The 20,931-nt window shown below is 43.4% G+C and overlaps 2 protein-coding genes across 3 annotated transcripts in view; one reads left to right on the plus strand and one right to left on the minus strand.

The window, feature by feature from the left end:
• Nucleotides 1-1,678: 1,678 nt before the first annotated feature.
• On the minus strand, nt 1,679-2,490 carry cimip2c (ciliary microtubule inner protein 2C; the record flags this gene model as incomplete). Its single annotated transcript, XM_081378987.1, has 3 exons — nt 1,679-1,756; nt 1,844-2,072; nt 2,417-2,490. The coding sequence occupies 3 exons, from the start codon at nt 2,488-2,490 to the stop codon at nt 1,679-1,681; spliced, it is 381 nt and encodes a 126-aa protein (XP_081235113.1).
• A 636-nt stretch (nt 2,491-3,126) lies between these two features.
• otofa (otoferlin a) overlaps nt 3,127-20,931 on the plus strand; it is a gene marked incomplete at both ends in the record, with an annotated part of 80,900 nt that continues 63,095 nt past the window's right edge. For both annotated transcript variants that reach the window (XM_081377703.1, XM_081377702.1), the window contains 2 exons: nt 3,127-3,205; nt 9,229-9,287. In XM_081377703.1, the coding sequence (XP_081233829.1) occupies nt 3,127-3,205; nt 9,229-9,287 (138 nt within the window). The remainder of the gene's footprint in view (nt 3,206-9,228; nt 9,288-20,931) is intronic.

Here is a 20,931-nt window from a genome sequence, read left to right on the forward strand (position 1 = left end):
CATCAGGCTGCTACTTCTGTGTATGCAGATATGCCATAACCTCGAATTACTTGACAAGAAGCAAAGAGAAGGGAATAATATTAAAAAACAACGACAGGTAGTTTAGCTTGAACATAAATTCTTTATGACTCTAGAAACTACCCAGCAGCTAAATGTAAACATAACTGAACAGAAAAACCCCTAGAGACTGCAGAGCTCCAAGCACAAATAACCCAGAGTAATGCATCAGCAAATAAGACTCCTCCATCACTGGACAGCCATAGTCTCTGGCTGTCTCAGGGGACCGTGAGAAAGAGGCAATTAGGTCCATGTGAGATGGGGATTAAAGGGATAGTTCGCCCAAAAATGAAAATTCTGTCATCAATTACTCACCCTCATGTCGTATCAAGCCCGTAAGACTTTAGTTCATCTTTGAAGCTCAAACGTGCTCCGTAACACGAGAATGAACCTCATTGGTTCTGGCACGTCAAGCGATCATGCTTTAGCTTCTTTTTATCATAACTGATGTGTGAGTTGATGAATGTTTATATGTGAAAAAAAGCCTGATTTAGTCTGTTCGATCTTGTGTCTTCAGAAAATTTGGACTAAACCACTCAATTCATATGGATTAGTTTTATGATCTCTTTATGAACTTTTTGAAGTGTCAAAGTGTCAATTGCGTAGCTGCCAATAGAGAGTGACAGAAAGCTCTCTGATTTAATCAAAACGACATGAGGGTGAGTAATTAATGACAGAATTTTCATTTTTGGGAGAACAATCCCTTTAAGAAAGAGAAAAGGAATTGAAGAGCTTTTAGTTTTTAGAACTAAAATTTTGAGTAAGCTTTTCAAGTTTTTAGAGAATATTAATGTAAGCATAAAATCAAAACTTGCATGTTTCTAACAATAAATAGGCCTATATTTAAAAAAAAAATCCAATCACTTTCAGGTCTGCCTCCATTCCAATATACAGCGCTCACTTTTCACAATCCAATTAACAGACGATGAATACAGTTTCTTCTTTTTTTCTTGTTAGATGAGTAGTTTCAGTCATAAATATAATATAGGTATCACAGTATGGAAGTCATTCACATCTTCTGTTTCATGCCGACTTTAAATGTTTCATAGGAACATAATAAATATCAATGTTTCACATTATTGGTTCTCACTTCAAGGGTTAGTTCGCCCAAAAATGAAAATTCTGTCAGTAATCACTCACCCTCATGTTGTTACAACCCCGTAAGACTTTTGTTCATCTTCGAACACAAATTAAGATATTTTTGATGAAATCTGAGAGCTGGCTCACTCCTTCATAGGCTGCTAGGTAATTTCATTCTGCCAGCCCAGAAAAGTTAGTAAAGACATCGTTAAAATAGTCCAAGTGACTACAGTGGCTCAACCTTAAGTTTATCAAGAGACAAGAATTCTTTATGTGTGCAAAAAACAACAAAAATAACTACTTTACTATTAATTTTCTTCCGTGCTCTCAGATTTAATAAAAAATATCTTAATTTGTGTTGCGAAGATGAACGAAAGTCTTACGGGGTTGGAACAACATGAGAGTGAGTAATTACTGACAGAATTTTCATTTTTGGGTGAACTAACTAACCCTTTAAGATAGTTATTTGAATTAAATAGCCGAGGTGGCTCAGTAAAGTACACTTACTGTATTGCCTCTAGAGGTTTCTTCTCAGTCTCATTTACTGCATGACAAAGTACTTGACAGGTTGCACAGTGCCAGTCTTATCTTTGTAATTTTCCCTGTGCTTCTGTGACAACTGGGGAAAAGAGAATGACTAATCAGTAAGATAAAAGATATCAATTGAGAACATGATCCACATTAACTTCTTAAGGCTTATTCTTACCATGTTGAAATCCTTGATCTCCTTTTGTCTTTTGAAATCAATGTTGTACCGGGCCCAGTAGGGTAAGATACTGTTTTGCGTATGGGAGCTCAGAGGCACACCAGCCTTATTGGAGAGGCTTTTGCTGGAGGCCATTTCGGCAGATCGGATATTTTGGAAGTATTTTAGGGTTGCGTTGCCAAAAGTCTCCCCACACAGGAATTTTGTCGTAGGAATGTGTCCACAGTACCTTTAAATGATTCAGCAGTTGCACAATTAGGCCTAGCTGTTGTTGAAAATATTATTTTATGATTTGTCTGAAATTAACCACAGAGAAGGTCAAAAATGCTGAAGAAACAGACCTTAGGTGACTTGTTTATTCAAATGTATGTCAATGAATTGATTCAGTTGGAATATTTAACATTAAGGGACAGCACACATTTATTTTCTATGTTTGAAAAGAAAAATACTCTAATCAAGGTCCCCAAATGTCAAAACTTACCCCTGAAAATCAATTCAAGGGGGCAAATATTCTTTTAAAAATGTATTTCTGACACAGCCCTGATCAAAACAAGAAATAAGCTAGGTTTTTACCCCGGCATCAGAGACGATGGGATGTAGGCTGTGTTGTTATGTGTTATGAGAGTCCCATTTCCCCTGAAAGTCATGGCTGAATAGACAAGGATACTACGAATATCATCCGATCATAAGCTGCTGAAGTTCAGCAAAGCGTCTGACCTGCACCACAGATAAGACAACAAATGGTTGCCTGGCAACCATTTTTTCAGTATAGCATTATGCGTTTTTTATTAAGTCAGTTGTACTCTAATTGATAAAGAATATATAAAATGTATGTTCCTGTTGCCTCTCAAATAATAAAAAGCTTGTGAGACGTAGTGGGGTTTTCTGCAAGAATCCGACCCCCTCCTGAGAGTCCGCGGTGTGTGCCTGCCCCCTGCTGGCGTTACCCGTCATCGCGTTGTGCGGAGCAGTGGCGAGGCGCATCAAAGCAGAGTGAAAGAGTCTCGCAGCGGATCTGACGAGTGTACATGTGTGTGCGCATTGCAAAGCGAGAGAAAATGAAAGCTCTTTAATTATTAATTACTCTTTCTATGTTATTGCGCACAGAGGATGCAGCCTGTACAACGAGAGGATTTTTTTCTCGTTTGATGCAGTGAATAAAAGCAGTTAAGATAATGTTATAGGTTAAGTTGGTCAAGATAGATCCGCGGTCTTTGTGATGAAACATTTTTATTCTGTTGTAGGCTTTTGATTTTTTTTACCCCCCTTTATTCCAAGCTGAAATGGCTTTAGTGGTGTACCTAAAGACTGTCACGGAGCTTCGTGGGAAGGGGGACCGAATCGCAAAAGTGACTTTCAGAGGTATAGAGCAATACTTTTCATTTCCAGTGAATGGGTTTGAATGTGTGCATTTGTACACTAAACATCTTGGGTAATACATATGTTGGTTTTATATTGTTTTATGTTCTATTTAATGTCTATGCCATGTACGCAGTGTGTAACTTGAAATCGCGTGTCTGATAAAAAGTTGTAGAAATCCATGCTATTCTTAAATGCATGTGTTTATCAAAGAACAAGGGCTTTTTAGATGATGAAAACTCCCCTGTTTATTGATAAATCGCAACAATTTCTTACTTGGTTTAATTATAGCCTAGTGTAACTAGTCTAGATTCTCGTATCAAGGCTTAATGTTCACTGCAGTATTGTTTGATACGTTGTTGATTTCTAGCTGTAGTCTAGAAGTGGATATTCATTTTAATAAGCTACTGGGATTCTTTTCCAAAATGTTTTTTCAAGGTCCCCAGAAGTTTAAGCTTAAAATGTAAGCTGATAAGAGTGAACCAAATTCGTTTGAACTCTTGGTTGTTTTGTCTTATGAGGCTTGCCTTGACAATCCATTAGTTAAGTGTCATGCAGTGTGGCTCAGGGACTCTTTTCTTTTTCTTTTTTCTTTTTTTTTTTTCCAGCTGTATTTGTATTTCAGCACCTTGGACAGTTGCTAAGTGTTGATCTGACACAATCATTTTCTATTTCATAAAATGTGTGTGTGTGTGTGTGTGTGTGTGTGTGTGTGTGTGTGTGTGTGTGTGTGTGTGTGTGTGTGTGTGTGTGTGTGTGAGAGAGAGAGAGAAATAGGGTGGGAGAAAAATAGAGCCAGAGATGTGTGTTGATAGTATGTTTCTAGCATATAAAAAGATAAATTACAGAATCGCCTTAGTTAAATGAAGCAGAAATGAGCTAGGACAAACATTTTATTGGTAATAAAAAAGCGGATGCATGTTTTAAAAGAGTAAACATCTTCCGGTATTAATGGGAATTTTTTTGTCATCTTTACAGAATGACATTCTGTTTGAAATGACAGTGAGGGTGACGGTCTGCTTCAACTTACTCCCAATCTAGTGATTTGATTGAGACACTGCAAGTGATTGAAGCCATTTTGATGCTTTGTCCTGTTGCCACTGTCCCCCTCCCTCTCTGAGGGCAATGACTATTAAGCTCTCCTCCTGCCACCCTTTCCTTCCCTCCCTTTCGGTCTTCCTCTGATCTCTACCAGCCTCCGTGTGCCTGATCTAGGCTGTCTGGAGCGGAAGGGCTCTACTGAGCTGTGTCCTGTTTCCCTGTGGGTTGCATAACTTAGATTGAGTACCTCTGAGTGGATCTGAGAACAATGAAAAATCACAATGTGATTCTATCATAGTATCGGAGATAGAAAATGATTCAATGTACAAACATATTGGCTTTCAGACATTATGAGATTTGATTGCTTTACAATGTGAAAAGTCCTTGTAAAGACTATGCATTATTGAACTTACCGTTTAAGATTGTTCTGTCGGTTTAAAGGTTGCCCATGCATTTTTATTGAAGGTAGGGTAGGCAGACAGAAATGGTTTAAATATTAATCATTCCAATCATTGCATTAGGTCCAAATGCAATAATAGGATGTCCTATCTGCCTGTCAACATGTATTTCCATACCTCCGCGCATCCTGCTTATACAGGCATCACACGTCATCAGCTTGTTCTGTAAGGCTATGCATGCAGAGTTAGATAGTCACCGAGCGCCACAGACAAACAGTAGCTGCCTTTTTCAGTTTCTCCTAGTGCTGAACGATTTTGAAAAAATAATCTGTGATTTTTTTTTAACCAATATTGCGATTGTGATTTGATATGCAATTTAAAAAAATCTCATTTCATCATATCGTTATATTATCGCAAATGCAATTAATTGTTCAGCCCTATCCTGAACCAAAACAACAAGCTGCATTCACGCCATCTCGTAATTACTGTAATTAAGAGCTGGCAACCCGGAGCTGTTCACATCCTCGAAACTGTTTACTGTGCGCGTTCATGTGTTTTGAGGAGGCGTTCATGTTTGCTAAGCCTCTCAAAAATTGCCTACACTACCTTTAAGTTTTTGCTCAATTTATGCATGTTACATAACCATTTTCCCCCTAGCTCCTCCACCATCTGAATTTTGTGATCTACAGCACTGTGTATAGAGGTTATAAATGTTACCTGGGGGAAAAGCACTTGTGAACAACAGCAGCCAGCAAGGAGTTTGAGATGATCTGCTAATTGTTTCTCTGAGACAGAATTTTGCTGTCTGTATTATGAGATTACATAACTTTCTTAATTTTACTCTTCTAAAACATTTTTACATGATATTTATCAGCTCAATTGTTCAACTAAGAATCAAGACAACACTAGACATGGTACACAGTGGTTGGACCACATTCCAGACAAGTTTAGAGACCTCATTCTGGACTACTACGACAGTTTCAGTCTGAGAGTCTCTGCGGGGTCTACAACATCAGACTGGCACGGCCTTGAGAAGGGAATCATCACTGGGTGTACAATTTCAGTGATATTATTCGCACTCACCATGAATATGCTGGTGAAGTCTACAGAGGTCCAGTGTAGAGGTCCCCTCACCAAGTCTGGTGTCCGCCAGCCGCTCATTAGGGCTTTCATGGACGATCTGACGGTGACAACATCACACGTCCCAAGGGGCAGGTGGATCCTGAAGGGCCTGGAAGAGATGACCACCTGGGCTCGCATGTGCTTCAAGCTAGCAAAGTCCAGATTTCTGGTGTTGAAGAAAGGAAAGGTTACCAATAAGTTCCGCTTCACACTTGGCACGACCCAGATACCATCAATCACTGAGAAACCAGTGAAGAGCTTGGGAAAGGTGTTCGACTGCAGCCTGAAAGACACGGCAGCCATCCGTGCAACCAACCTTGAACTGGAAGGCTGGTTAGCCGCAGTGGACAAGTCAGGCCTACCTGGCAAGTTCAGGGCCTGGATTTACCAACATGGCATCCTCCCACGGATTCTCTGGCCCCTTCTGATTTATGAGGCTCCACGGTTTCTGAGGTTTCTACGGAAGTGGCTAGGTCTACCTCGAAGCCTGAGCAGCATCGACTGGTATGGCCAGAACAACAAGCTGAAGCTCCCTATCAGCAGCCTGAATGAGGAGTTCAAGGTGGGCCGTGCCAGGAGGTGCTGCAATACAGAGAGTCTCAGGACCCGAAGGTCTCCCAGGCTGGGATCGAGGTGAGGACAGGGCAGAGGTGGAGGGCAGCAGAGGCGGTGGATGTGGCTGAGTCGCGGCTATGGCACAGGACACTGGTGGGAGCAGTGACTCATGGGAGAGCTGGCCTGGGTAGCGGCACAACATCTCACTGCAACAAGGCGCAGGGGAAGGAAAGGAGATCACTGTTGCAGCAAGAGGTGCGGACAGCAGTAGAGGAGGAGCGGGCCAGTAGGATGGTTGGAATGCGGCAGCAGGGAGCCTGGACAAGATGGGAGTGGACCGCAGGGTCTCATGGGTAGAGCTGTGGAAACAGACCCCCTCGCATACAGTTCCTGATCCAGGCGGTCTACGATGTACTACCGAGCCCATCGAGCCTGTTTGGCTGGGATTGGTGGAGTCACCAGCCTGCAACCTCTGCCTGAAGAGGGGGACCCTGAAGCACATCCTCAGCTGCTGTTCGAAGGCCCGGGGCGAGGGCCGCTACCATTGGTGCCATGACCAAGTCCTGAAGGCCATAGCGAATACCATCAGCTGTGGAATTGGCCACTGCAAGCTCCTCCGCCGAGTGAAGAACACCATTGCTTTCGTCCGGGCTGGGAAGAAGCCACCATTAGCTGCCAGGGCCACCTCATCTGGCCTGCTAGCAACAGCACAAGACTGGGAGTTGAAAGTTGACCTGGGGAAGCAACTGGAATTCCCAAAAACTGTCACCACTACAACACTGCGGACTGTTACTCATCTCAGAGACCTCCAAGCAGATCATTATCCTGGAACTCACCGTACCCTGGGAGGACCGTACCGAGGAGGCCAATGAGAGGAAGAGGGCAAAATACGCTGAGCTAGTGGAGGAGTGCCGGAACAATGGGTAGCGAGTGCGGTGTGAGCCCATTGATGTGGGATGCAGAGGGTTTGCTGGCCAGTCTCTCTGCATGGCCTACAACATCCTGGGCATCATAGGGGCCAGTAAACGAAGGGCCATCAAGGAGGTCACGGAGTCAGCAGAAGTTGCCTCAAGGTGGCTGTGGATAAGGAGACGAGAACCACGGGTGGGGTAGGGCTACCTGGGCACAAGCTGGAGCCTGATCAACCCCAGCTGGGTCGCCTGGGTGCGAATGTATGATGCTTGAAAGACCCGAAACACTCTGTGACCCCAGGTAACATCACTGGTGATGTGTCCAGGTAGCATCAAGTTGATGTATGTTACAAGGTATGATTACATAAAACTACTGTTAGGTTTCTGGTTGCAACAACGAGGAAACAGGATTTCTGTGCAGCAGACTTTATTAATGATAAACTTAAACTTACAGAAACACTCAGGAGACTAAGAACAAGGACAGAACAACCAGCTTAACATTAACGTTGACAGACACTAAACAGGACAAAACACAGGGCTTAAATACAAAGAGCAGATGAGGGAAACAAGACACAGCTGGGACAAATGAACTCAATGACAGAAACCATAGTAACAAACAGGCTTGGGATGAACTGATGAAGGACTGAGTGGCTAGAACTGACAATGAACAATGAGGAAGTACAGACACAAACAGAAACGTGACAACTACAATAGCACAACAAAACGTACTGTAAATGGATTACATGTTATAAAAATCAATGGTTGTGAATTGATGTTGCATTGTGTTTATTTTAGTGTAAGTCCATAGCTAATGATGATTTATGTATTTACCCTTTTTCAGCATGTATTTACCCTTTTTCAGCATTGAGAAAAATCCTTTTCACCTATACTTACACTGGTTTCTCAATGCTGAAAAAGGGTAAATACATAAATCATTATTAGTTATGGCCTTACACTAAAATAAACACTCAATATAAGTGTTTGTGTAGACATGTGAATGAGTGCATAAGGGTGGTGTGTGTAAACATATTTGTATTGAGTGTTCATATTTACTCGTACACACAAACACACACTGACAAGAAACAACGAGCTGTATTATTCTTAGACAGAGTCAGACTTCTATAAAGCAGTTTCACACTTCACTATTTTAACTATGTTGCAGTTTTATGATATTGGAATGATATTTCTTATCTGTTTCCAAAACTTGTCAGGGCTGTGATGACCTGCCTACAATGCATAATCCTAATAATGTTACCTACAACAGGTCTTCAGTGAGTTACACTGAGGGTCTTGATAAACTGGTTATGTACATAATTCTGTCATGTAAAGAGATTTGGTATGAAGAATGAAATCTTACTTCTGAGAGTTATATATAGTGTCAGCAAAACATTGTTTTAACTGCTACTTTATCACAATGTCAATATATGTATATATATGTATATATATATATATATATATATATATATATATATATATATATATATATATACAATATATATAATGGTTTGATGTCTGCTGGAAAATTGCCATCTTCACCTGTTACGCCTAACTCAACCTGAGCACCACTTTCAAGAAACGGCTAAAGACGCATTTTTGTCAACACTTGCTCAATTGATACTAACACTTACTATTCTATTCTATTTATTATTATAATTATTTATTAACAAAAAAAATGTGCATATGTACTCCTCTAGACTAACTGGGACTAGTCACAGCACTTACGTATTGTTTCCCTTTGGTTGGTTTGATTACTTCAGTTGTTCTCATTTGTTAATCGCTTTGGATGAAAGCATCTGCTAAATGATTAAATGCAAATTGCGTAGTTGTGCTGGGAGTCAATTGTTTTATTTGTGATAAAGCAATAAAACATGCCAAATTGTCATTAAAAACAAATATCCCTTGGACATCACTTTTGGTCACTACTGTATGTAAAATTATTTCTGTTATGTTAGTCTCTTCTGAGCCACATTGACCTTTTACCCCATTTATCTCCCTGCAGGTCTCTCCTTCTTCTCTCGGGTGCTGGAAAACTGTGAGGATGAGGCTCGATTTGAGCAGGTCAGTACACCCCCCCCCCCCCCCCCCCCCGGCTATGTCACCGGCTTCTACTACTAACTCGGGCATCTTGTGATACACATATATGCTACAAATTTGATTTCTCTCTCCCCAAGAGAGGATGTGGTGAAGAAATGACACGAGGAATTGAACCGCTCAACCATGGCCAAATGCATCACATTTAGCCCCACTGATTCCTATTTTGCACAGACCCTCAGGCAAGCAACATAGCACTATGAAGTGGCAATAAGCCTGTCGATACACCAACTAAATTACCATTACGCTAATATAGTTCTTTGAATGATTGCTCTCTTTACTCCAAAATATCCCTGCTACAGGTCTCATCCTTACATTTGATAGGTAAAATAGCAGGAAAAGCTTTGTTGCATTCTCCTTCTTAAATATGACTTGAGGATTTGCACCTCATGTCCTCATGAATGGTTTCAGATTCTGTAGCAATAAAGAGTTTTTTATTTGCATTGATAATAATTTGCAGAAGTTCTTTTTGAAGTGCCCCTATTATGCTATTTTAAATCTTCCTAATTTTGTTTTGGAGGCCTCCTACAATAGGGTTTACACGCATCCAAATGCAAGTTCAAAAAACACTTTCTCATAATATACATGGCACATCACCTCTTTTCTCACTGTGTCTGAAATGGTCGATAAATGATTCAGTCTCTCTAAACCATTGCTTCCCAAAGTGTGGGGCACTGCAGGGGTGGGGAGGGGATCAGCTGAAAAAAATACAAACAGCCGTTGCAACGGAGTTCAAGTGTGTGAATAGAATTGTTGCGCTCTGCCTTTATAAAACGGCACCAAAGCCAATTTCACTGAATCGTTATTCTTCCGACTGTTGACTTGTCACCATCTGAACAAGCTCGACATAGAAGTTGCTTTTTAAAGGGGGGCATGACTCTAAACCCCTCCTCTCCAAGAGCTTCCTCTGCTCTTATTGGTCAGATGGCTCAGGCTGTCGTGATTGGTCTACCATTTACAGCATGTGTTGGAATTCAAAGTCCCTTTCAAGAAAAGTCTGTTCACTCTGTGGTCATATTTGCAACACATTTCAAATCAGCAACAAAATCTGACATGAATTGTCCCATAAATGTTGTTTCTTATGCTCAAATAGCATTTATAAAAATTTTCAGGCTAGACCAGCCAATGCACATGTGCAGTCCTTAGCGCGCGTCTCAGAACACTGACTGTTTCTATGACAACCGCAGCTTCTAATGGCTATTCCGCCATTTTGTGTTGCACTTTTCTCATAAGTAATATAAGTGCACTGACTTTCTATATATATATATTTCTAGATTTCTATATATAGCGTCAGTTTTAACATATCAATTCCAGTCTTCGCGACATGTCGACAACACAACATGTTGCTACAACTTGTTTCTTCTCAGCTACAACTACAGTGTTTGAGGGTGGGTCAAAGTACTATGTCGACATTGTTAGTGGGCAGCCAATAAAGACCTATACGCTGGCATTATGCAAATTTGTTATAAACCTACGTAGATATGTTACGGAAGTGAGCCTGGAATTGCTAACAACAGGTTTGGGCAGTTCAGAATCGATTCTTTATTTTAGGAGACAATAACTTTATTTGTCGTGCACTTTAAGACTTTGCAGACCTTTTACATCCACAAATAGCTATATTACACACTGCATGCATGGTAATAATCAAAAAAGCATAATTGGGGCACTTTAAAATATACCTGTATATCCTCTTCATGTGTCCTCATAGTAGGCAGAAATTCAATTATGTGTTGTTGTCAGTCGTGATTGGAACTCCCACACTAGTGTTAGCCTCGTCTGACGTTTGGACGGGGTTGTTGATTTTTTTTTTTTTTTTTTGTGCTGCAAACAGCAAGCGTTACAAAATTGCTTTTTTGAATCTATTTAAAAATCAAGTGCTGTTTCATTTCTTGTTGATTGTTTTTTATGAGGAAGGTTTCTACTGTATGATAAGGAGCGAGAGAATGACTCATAGTAAGGCAATAAACAAAACAATTATAATTTGGGTTTATCTAAATGTAGAAAAATAAAATTGACAGTTTTTCTGCTAAGTAGGGACATAATCAGTCTTTTATTTCATTTTGCTGTCCTTAAATGCCCTATGAACTTTCTGGTTGACCTCCAGCCTTTTTATTTCCTCTCTATCCCTCACTCATAGTTTTGTGGTTATACTGTAGTCATTACTAGGCGGTTAGTGGGTCAGTACACACTTCAAATCGACTGAACCCACTCGCCACTTATGATTACATCACAGATCTCATACCAAACCCCACAAGACAGTTCAGAACTATCACTCCTATTACTGCACTGTAGATTATGTTCGCTTTCTTTCTGTCTTTCTCTCCCTCCATCTTCTCTTTTTTTTAATAGCATGTTTGTGTTTGGCACCCGCATTGTCTTTTCAGGTTTGTCAGGCACGCACTATCAGGTTTCATATTCATAAGAAGTAACGTGGGTTTTAGTTTACCTAATACTGACATGCACTGAAAGCAGGCCATAATCAGAAAGCAAACAGACTTTATTTTGAAGAGACGTTTGTGTACATTTTCTATTGATCATGACAGCATTTATTCAAAGATCAATGACGATCAAAGAGCGCTATAACCGGGCATGTATTCAGACATGGCGTGTGGACAAGCACACTTTCTGCATTGTAAAGAGCCAATAAGTGTCTGCATGCCAGATTCTGGTAGTTTTCTGCACCTGCACTAGCCTGGAAATCCAGACCTAAATCTAAAAGATTAATGATCTGGCGTCGACTAATGAAAATCGGCCAGCTCGAGGGGCGGCACCAAGCATGCATTTGAAAATCTCACGGCACGCAATTGGATAACACTACGACCAATCACAACAATAAACCCCATACGCTTAGCTACCAGCGGAGATAACTGGTAGATTAGACTCTTGCCGTATCCGGTCGGCAAAACAGCAAAGACATCTTTCTAGCAAAGGAACGATTCGAGCGGCGTCTTCTGTTCCTCTTTTAGATAAAAAGCCAAGTCTAACTCGTTCATTGTAGCGGCCAAAGCCATTTCAAACAACTGGTGTTCATCCAGAGCCATCTTGCAATGTTCACTAATGACTTCGACGTCACAGCGCAGTCGTCATCTCGCCTCTGCCCCGCCTATATCAGATAACCCGATGTGATTGGTGCAGCTCAGATACAAGGGCATATTTAATGAGCATCATTACTCGACGCCAAAGTAACTCACTGAGCAAATTCAACTTCAGCTCTCGCGAGAACTCTGGATTACCAGGGTACATTTGCACAACAACCGATCCACAAGATGGAAAGTATGTTCAGCACAGATTTTGTGGGTTCACGTTCACATTCTGCTTTTTGCATATACTCTGTAGCTAGAAAGTATGCATATTCGTACCCGGGTTAAAGTGATTTTCAAAAATTAAAAATTTAATTGTCAGCATTTTCTCACTTTCATGTCATTCCAAACCCATAAGACTTGAATTCATCTTCAAAACACAAATGGAGATATTTTTAATAAAACTTTAGTGATTTTTGTCCCTTTAAAAGTACAACAAGATATCATAAAAAAATCCATATGAATCAAGCGTTTTAATCCAATCTTCTGAAGAAACATGATTGCTTTATATGATGAGATTTCATTTAGTATTTTAACTAATTTAGTTGTTCACAAATAAACATTGATCAAAGCACACAAAGCACATCTATTATGGTGAAAGGAAGCTCAACTGTGCTTGCTTGATGCAATGTTTTGTTGGGACAGAAATCTCTCATTACATTAATATCTTTATTTGTGTTTCAAAGTCTTAATTTTTGGGTCAACTGATCTTTTAAGCGAATTTCCCTGCTACGTCTCTCTACTGCTTCTCTCATTCTGACATGTATCCCACCATTTCTTTCCTCACAGCCTTATTATCTCAGAACAATTGAACAAGGCATTAGCTAGTTTTCCTCTAATTCTGTGTTCCATTTTAATTTTCTAGATTCTATCTGAATGCTTTAATTAAAAATGTAAACATTAAAAAGCATGTCTAATCAATTTAATTCATAAAACCGTAACAACTTTATAATTAACCACTGCCCTATTGATTCAGTGTTGGATTTTTTGAAGGAGCGTTTGAGGGCTGGAATGACCAAGGTTTTTGAAAAATCAAGAAAAGTCTCTTGATTGTGTGATAGCTATACGATAGCTTTCTTTGAAACAGTGATGAAATGCTCATGGAGTGAACTCTCAGAGCAGCTCTGGAGATGAAGTTCCCATTCAGGAACTACCGCTGCGTGAAAACGCTGCGGGGAACGCCCCAGCGTGACGCGTCTGAAGCATGAATGAAATCAGTCAATGGAGAGATGTCATAGCGAGTGACGTCACCGACCAGGAAGCTATAAATATCCCTTGAGTAAAAAACGCCACTAGCTTTCTGCTCTTCAGCAAGCGCTCTGTGTGTGTCTGAATCTGTCGATTGTGTTTGTCTGTTTCTAGATTAAAAAGGAAATCTAGGCAGGAGTTTTTCACTATATATATATATATAAAAAAACCAGTTATGAGTGTCAATGTGACGAGCGAGCCAGAATACAGGCGATGTGTTCCCCCTTGTACCAGATTTATTACTAGAGGGGATTCACATCAACTGTGTGTTGCTTGTTTGGGAATGCAGCATGCCCAGTCAGCCCTCGAGGGGGTTGATTGTGAGCATTGCGAGCGTTTTCCTCTTCGGACTCTGCGCTCGCGGCGATCGCTCTTCGAGGAGAGTGGTCTGCTGCGGGCTCCCCGAGGCTCGGGTCCCGCTTCTGTTGAGGCAGAGCGGCGGCGCTTGACTTGGGGTTCGCAGATGGATCTCACCGGAGACGTTGAGACGGGCTCCGCCCTATCTCAGCCATCTCCGGCGGGATCCAGTGCCTCTGTCCCGGTTCTGGAAGCGCGCGCTGAGGCGGCTACTTCCGATCCGGTCGAGGCACACGATGTCCAGGAGCTTAGATTATCCAGTTCTGAGGAGCTGGATGTCGAAAGCTTCGCATCTGAAGAGACTGGTGACTCGTCACTCCAGCATACAAGTGCCGATCATGAGCTGATGAGTGTATTATCTCGTGCTGTAGAAAAGCTCAGCATCGAGTGGCCAGCTGACAGGCAGGAGTCTATTTATAAAAGCAAACTTGATGATCGGTTTCTGTCTGCACCTCCTCAGCCTTCTCGCCGGTGTTTACCCTTTTTTCCAGATCTTCACACTGAGGTGTCGAAGACCTGGGCTTCACCAGTTTCAAGCAGAATATATACACCACAGTCTAACACTTATGGCAATATATGTGGGGCTAAAACTGCGGGTTATATAACGATGCCGAAACCGGAGGAGACGCTTGCTAGCTATCTCTCTCCTGTTTCATCTTCGTCTCTTAATACACCGGCCCTTCCCTCCAGACCTTTAAAAAATACATCAGTGCTGGTCGGGAAGGCTTATTCGGCGGCTGGCCAGGCGGCGGCTTGCTTACACACTATGGCTATTATGCAGGCTTATCAGGCCGACCTGCTCAAAGATGCGTGTGATAAGGGGGAAATTACCGTGGATATTGTTAATGAGCTCAGGCAGTCTGCTGATCTCACTCTCCGTGCCACCAGGGAGACCGCTAAATCTATTGGCCGGTCTATGGCAGCCCTGGTGGCCACGGAAAGACATCTATGGCTGAGCCAGACTTCTATGAGAGAGAAAGATAAGAATGTTCTTTTAAATGCTCCCGTTTCGCCTGTGGGTCTATTTGGTGATGCCGTTCATTCTGTCACTGAGAGGTTCCAGGAAGATAAAAGGCAGACGGCTGCATTTCATAAATTTATTCCCCTCAAAGTCCGTATCTCTGGGGCTGCTGAGCGAGGGCAGCCCCAGCCACCGAGTACTTCGGCTGCTAAGAAGAGAAGAGCACAGCAGAAAAAGAGTGTCGCGTTTCGTGCCCCCCCGCAGACAAACTGGAGGGATGAGACGGGACGTTCTCAGGCGCGGCCTCCTCGCGACAGGGCTGATCTGAGAACAGTTCTTGTCGCTAAGAAGGCCACGGCGAAAAGGTCCTGACGCTGTCAGCACCTGGGCTCTGAGGGTGGTCCCCGCCGTGAGAGACTCGAGTCCACCTCCTTTAATGGTGCCCTGTCTCTCCCGGCTCCCTCAGGGGCCTGTTCTACTAACCCTGCCAAAACAGGGCGTAGAAGGGCCCGGCGAGTGTTTTCCCGAGGGACGCTCGCCGCCTCCGAGGAGGGCTCTAGTGTGTTCAGACCAGTGTTTCCCTGCCGGTGCGCCGTTACAGGGCGCTGTGTCTGTCACGCCGACTATTCAAACAGAGGCCAGCCCCGAGGGGCTGGTTCCCTTAGTAGAATTTTTGGTAGAGTGGAAAAACCTTCCAAATGTGTCTCGTTGGGTCCTGCAAACAATCGAAAGAGGTTATGCTATTCAGTTCAGGTCTCGTCCACCTCGGTTCAGAGGGGTCCTTCCCACTGTGGTGGGCCCCGAGCAAGCTTTGATAATGGAACAGGAGGTTATCACTCTTCTTCAAAAGGGGGCTATAGAGCGGGTTCCTCCTCCCAGCAGAGAGTCAGGCTATTACAGCCGTTACTTTATCGTTCCGAAGAAAGATGGGGGGTTACGTCCGATTTTAGATCTGCGTCTCTTGAATCGCACTGTAGGGAGACTAAAGTTCAAAATGCTTACTCTCAAACAGATCATGTTACAAATCAGGTCCGAGGACTGGTTCGTTACGATAGACCTAAAAGACGCCTATTTCCATATATCGATTCTTCCTCAACATCGGAAGTTCCTGAGGTTTGCGTTTGGGGGCCAAGCGTACCAATACCGGGTCCTTCCGTTCGGCCTAGCACTGTCACCCCGAACTTTTACCAAGTGTATGGATGCGGCTCTAGCCCCGCTGAGGCTTCAGGGCATCCGCATCCTGAACTACATAGACGACTGGTTAATCTTAGCTCAGTCGGAACATCAAGCGGTTCGGCATCGAGATGTCGTTCTCGCTCATGTGAAAAAATTGGGGTTGAGACTGAACACCAAGAAGAGTGTGCTTTCTCCAGTACAGAGAACCACTTTTCTTGGCGTAGTGTGGGATTCGACGACGAGGCAGGCATGTTTGTCACCTGCTCGTGTTGCTTCGATTCTCGCCGCAGTGAAACAGATCAAGCTAGGCCAGTTAATCACTGTAAAACAGTTCCAGAGGCTGTTAGGTCTCATGGCAGCAGCGTCCAGCGTTATACCCTTCGGCCTGCTGCACATGAGACCGCTGCAGTGGTGGCTCAGAACCAAGGGGTTCTCCCCGAGGGGGAATCCGCTCCGCACGATCCTGTGTTCGCGACGCTGTCTTCGAGCCCTGGTCGTGTGGAGCGATCCTTGGTTTCTGTCCCAGGGTCCTGTGTTGGGAGCTTCCTGTCGTCGCCTAGTGCTAACAACAGATGCTTCTCTCACGGGTTGGGGGGCGATCATGAGTGGTCGCCCAGCTCAGGGTCTATGGCAGGACCATCATCTCCTATGGCATATAAACTGTCTAGAAATGTTGGCGGTGTTTCAGGCTCTGAAACATTTCCTACCGGACCTAAGGGGCCACCATGTTCTTGTACGCACAGACAACACATCTGTGGTCTCTTATATAAACCATCAGGGGGGTCTGAGGTCGCGCCCTTTGTACAAACTAGCCAGTCAGATCCTTCTTTGGTCCCAGGGGAAACTTCTATCTTTGAGAGCGATCTATCTCCCGGGGTATCTAAATCAAGGGGCAGACATCCTGTCGAGACAGGGGCCGAGGCCCGGGGAATGGAGACTTCACCCCGAGGTGGTGGAGCTCCTTTGGGAGCACTTCGGTCGTGCCGAGGTAGACCTATTTGCTTCCAGAGAGACATCACACTGTCATCTGTGGTTTTCTCTCAGCCACCCAGCCCCACTGGGGCTGGACGCTATGGTTCAGGCGTGGCCGAGGTCTCGCCTGTATGCCTTTCCCCCGATTGCTCTGCTCCCAGGAGTTCTGGAGAGGGTCCGCCGGGACGGAGTCAAGCTACTCCTGATAGCCCCGTTCTGGCCGGCCCGAGTATGGTTCTCGGACCTTGTGTCCCTTCTCGACGGCTCTCCCATGGAGATACCGGTCAGGAGGGACCTGTTGTCTCAGGCGAGCGGGCTCATCTTACACCCTCGCCCAGAACTGTGGAGGCTGTGGGCTTGGCCTCTGAGGGGGCCCAGCTCATAGATCTTGGTCTCTCGACTGAGGTCGTTGAGACCATCCTCCAGTCCAGAGCTCCCGCCACTAGGAGACTTTATGCTGCGAGGTGGAATCTTTTCACCTCGTGGTGTGGAGAGCGCCAGCAGGACCCAGTTAACTGCCCGGTTGGTACAGTGCTGGAGTTTCTGCAGGACCGTCTCTCTACAGGGTTATCCCACTCTACACTGAGGGTGTACGTGGCGGCCCTAGCTGCTTACCGCGTCCCTTCGAATGGAGTTCCTCTTGGGAGACACCCACTTGTATCTCGTTTCCTCCGTGGCACCTTGAGGCTGAGGCCAGCAGTACGCACGAGGGTACCACCATGGGACTTGGCCATCGTTTTGGATGGCCTCTCCCTGGCTCCCTTCGAGCCCCTTGAAGAAGTTTCTGAGAAATTCCTCACCTTAAAGACTATTTTCTTGCTTGCTATCTCATCTCTCAAAAGGATAGGAGATATTCAGGCTTTGTCAGTGGCTCCCTCGTGTCTGGAATTCTCGCCTGGCATGGCTAAAGCGTTTCTGTACCCGAGGTCAGGTTATGTTCCTAAGGTCCCAACCACTTCAGTTAGGCCCGTCATACTGCAGGCTTTTTGTCCTCCTCCGTTTACTACGCCAGACCAGGAGAAGCTTAATTTGTTGTGCCCAGTTAGGGCTCTAGACGCCTATGTCCACAGAACTGCCCTGTGGAGGAAGTCTGAACAGCTTTTTGTTTGCTTCGGGTCCCCCAATAAGGGGGGTCCCACTTCTAAACAGCGGATGAGCAAGTGGGTGGTCGAGGCCATCACGCTTGCTTATGAGTCGGCCGGTCAGCCTTCTCCTTTGGCTGTACGGGCCCACTCCACTAGGAGTATGGCTGCTTCCAGGGCCCTCCTCTCCGGAGTAGCCCTTCAGGATGTTTGTGATGCGGCGGGCTGGTCCTCACCACATACATTCATCAAATTCTATAGTCTTGATTTTTGCTCCACTCCTGGGGCTCAAGTTCTCTCGTCAGTTTGTGCTCCCTAATGCACACACTACGGGGATTTGTTCGCATGGGGACGTTGGTATTGCGTTCCCCGCAGCGTTTTCACGCAGCGGTAGTTCCTGAATGGGAACGTCCCGGGTTACGTATGTAACCCTAGTTCCCAGAGGGAACGGACGCTGCGTGTCCTGCCATACTCCCTGCATCCCCTGGGGCGCTTGCTTCAGAGACTATGAAGCTAGTGGCGTTTTTTACTCAAGGGATATTTATAGCTTCCTGGTCGGTGACGTCACTCGCTATGACATCTCTCCATTGACTGATTTCATTCATGCTTCAGACGCGTCACGCTGGGGCGTTCCCCGCAGCGTTTTCACGCAGCGTCCGTTCCCTCTGGGAACTAGGGTTACATACGTAACCCGGGACGTTCATGTGCTCATGTCCTCATAAAGTGAGACAGCAGACACTGAAAACACCATGAGCATCACTTGTGCTTGAGTATATGCAGTAAACGAAACTGCGCTGCTCATTCATTCTCAGACAAACAGAACATGTAGACTTCATATTTCTTTTTACGGTTTAACAATCACAGACACTAGTCCATGTTTGAATTTGATTAATTGTATGTCCCTATTTTCATTTATTAATGCCATATTCCCTGACATTCCATTCCGTTTAAATGATTGGATTAAACAACTCTGTCCTCTTTTTCTGCAACGCGGAAATCATAGGGCCTTAGCTTGTTTACTAACCCTGCTGTGTGCAGCTGAGTACACCTTTCAGGTCTCAGCTGTACTCACACAAATAGACTATTCATTTGAATCAGAATGGACCCAGCTATTGTTTATGTATGAGCAATTATTATTTTATCTTCAACAAGCTCACAGTCGCTTGCAAAGACAAAGCTCTACATAATTTAACCGGATACATCCGGCTCTTAACATTCCTGATATAGTGATGCATTTTTCCCCACATAATCTGTGCTTCCTCATTTTATGTATTATAGAAATAAAATTGTAAGCGCTTCTCAGTGCTGTGTATTGTTATGGCTTATTGTTGCAGGGCTGTTGAGCATGCAGCCTGATGTTGACTGTGATGGACAGACAAGCTTTTAGGCAGACGCTTGCTGCTGCTATGTACAAAATTGCCCTCCTTTACATCAGCTCTGCTGGAGTGCCTATCTTTAAACCATTGATTTTATCTGCAGGAGTCCAGCAAGAAACTTGTGAACAGCTGCTGATGTGAACGTTTGATGCTCACGCTGGTTAAGGCACTTCTTGTGGTGGATGAAACTTCAGTGGGCAGAATATATAGATCAGATGTGTACAGATTTCATTACTATTGCTTGTATTTAGCATTTTAATGTCAAATATTAAAGAAAAAGAGTGATTGATGGATGACAGGCAATTTCTCTGAGACCTTGTTAACATTTATTATCATGCAGAGGAACACGAACCCCAGGCTTTTCTTAAACAACTTCCAAGGGGTATTTGGAAAGGATTTTGACCTCACTTTGGTGAACTTGTAAGTTCGTAAATCATAACTTTGCTTTAAATTCTGTAGAAATGCCAGGGTATTGGTTCGTGGGAGATATTTTCATATTTTGTTGAGCTTCTGTTATTTTATATTCCACCGTATAATTAATACATTTGACTTATTAAACATACCATCTGCATTTTATTAAGAAATAAATTTGCTGTTAGGTCTTGCAGAGAACGTTTCTGTATGATTGGCAAACAAGAAGTTGAAAGGCAAACAAGCTCAGGGGTGTCTTATTAAAGACAGAGGAAGCTGTGTGGTGAGCTATTTTTCTCGCAAAGTGTCAATTATTTTTAATTTAATAGTTAATGATTCTAATACTGCTTCTTTAATGATGTTAATGATAATGCAAAAGTTATCTAGTATAAATGGGTGAAGGAACATAATTCTTGTTTTGTTTTGAAGAAAAGGTACTTTTCTGAGGTCTCAAATGGGGCTTTTGGGGCTGTATAACACAATACATTTTGGGAAACAGGTCTAAAAAATGGGCCTGGTGAAATGAAAACTAGTGCAATTTTTTTGTGAGTGCTATTGAGTAAATACTTGAAGTGATGACATAGTTGCACAGGAATACATAGTGTAACGAAACAAAGGGCAATAAAAGTAAGTTTAAAGAATGAATTCTTTTCCCCAAATCCTTTTTTGCTGAAAACAAAAATTGTCTGCAAGAGATTATGACGGTGTTACCACTGCTGATGTTTGTATAAATGCATGTCCATTTAAGGATGTTTACATGCCTCAGCCCTATTACTCCCATGCATTTAAGTTCATGTCCATCACAAAACTTCAGCTATGCCTATCACACTGCATCAATGTCTCAGTGAAGAAATAAGAGTTTCTTTCTCATTATGCTGATGGGGAATTGTCTCATCATGACCAGCATATCTGTCACGGTGTGGGTTTTGTCTCGTTCTTGTCTGTCAT

This window comes from Scardinius erythrophthalmus (assembly GCF_964197995.2).
Source record: "Scardinius erythrophthalmus genome assembly, chromosome: 11".
NCBI classification, from domain to species: Eukaryota; Metazoa; Chordata; class Actinopteri; order Cypriniformes; family Leuciscidae; genus Scardinius; species Scardinius erythrophthalmus.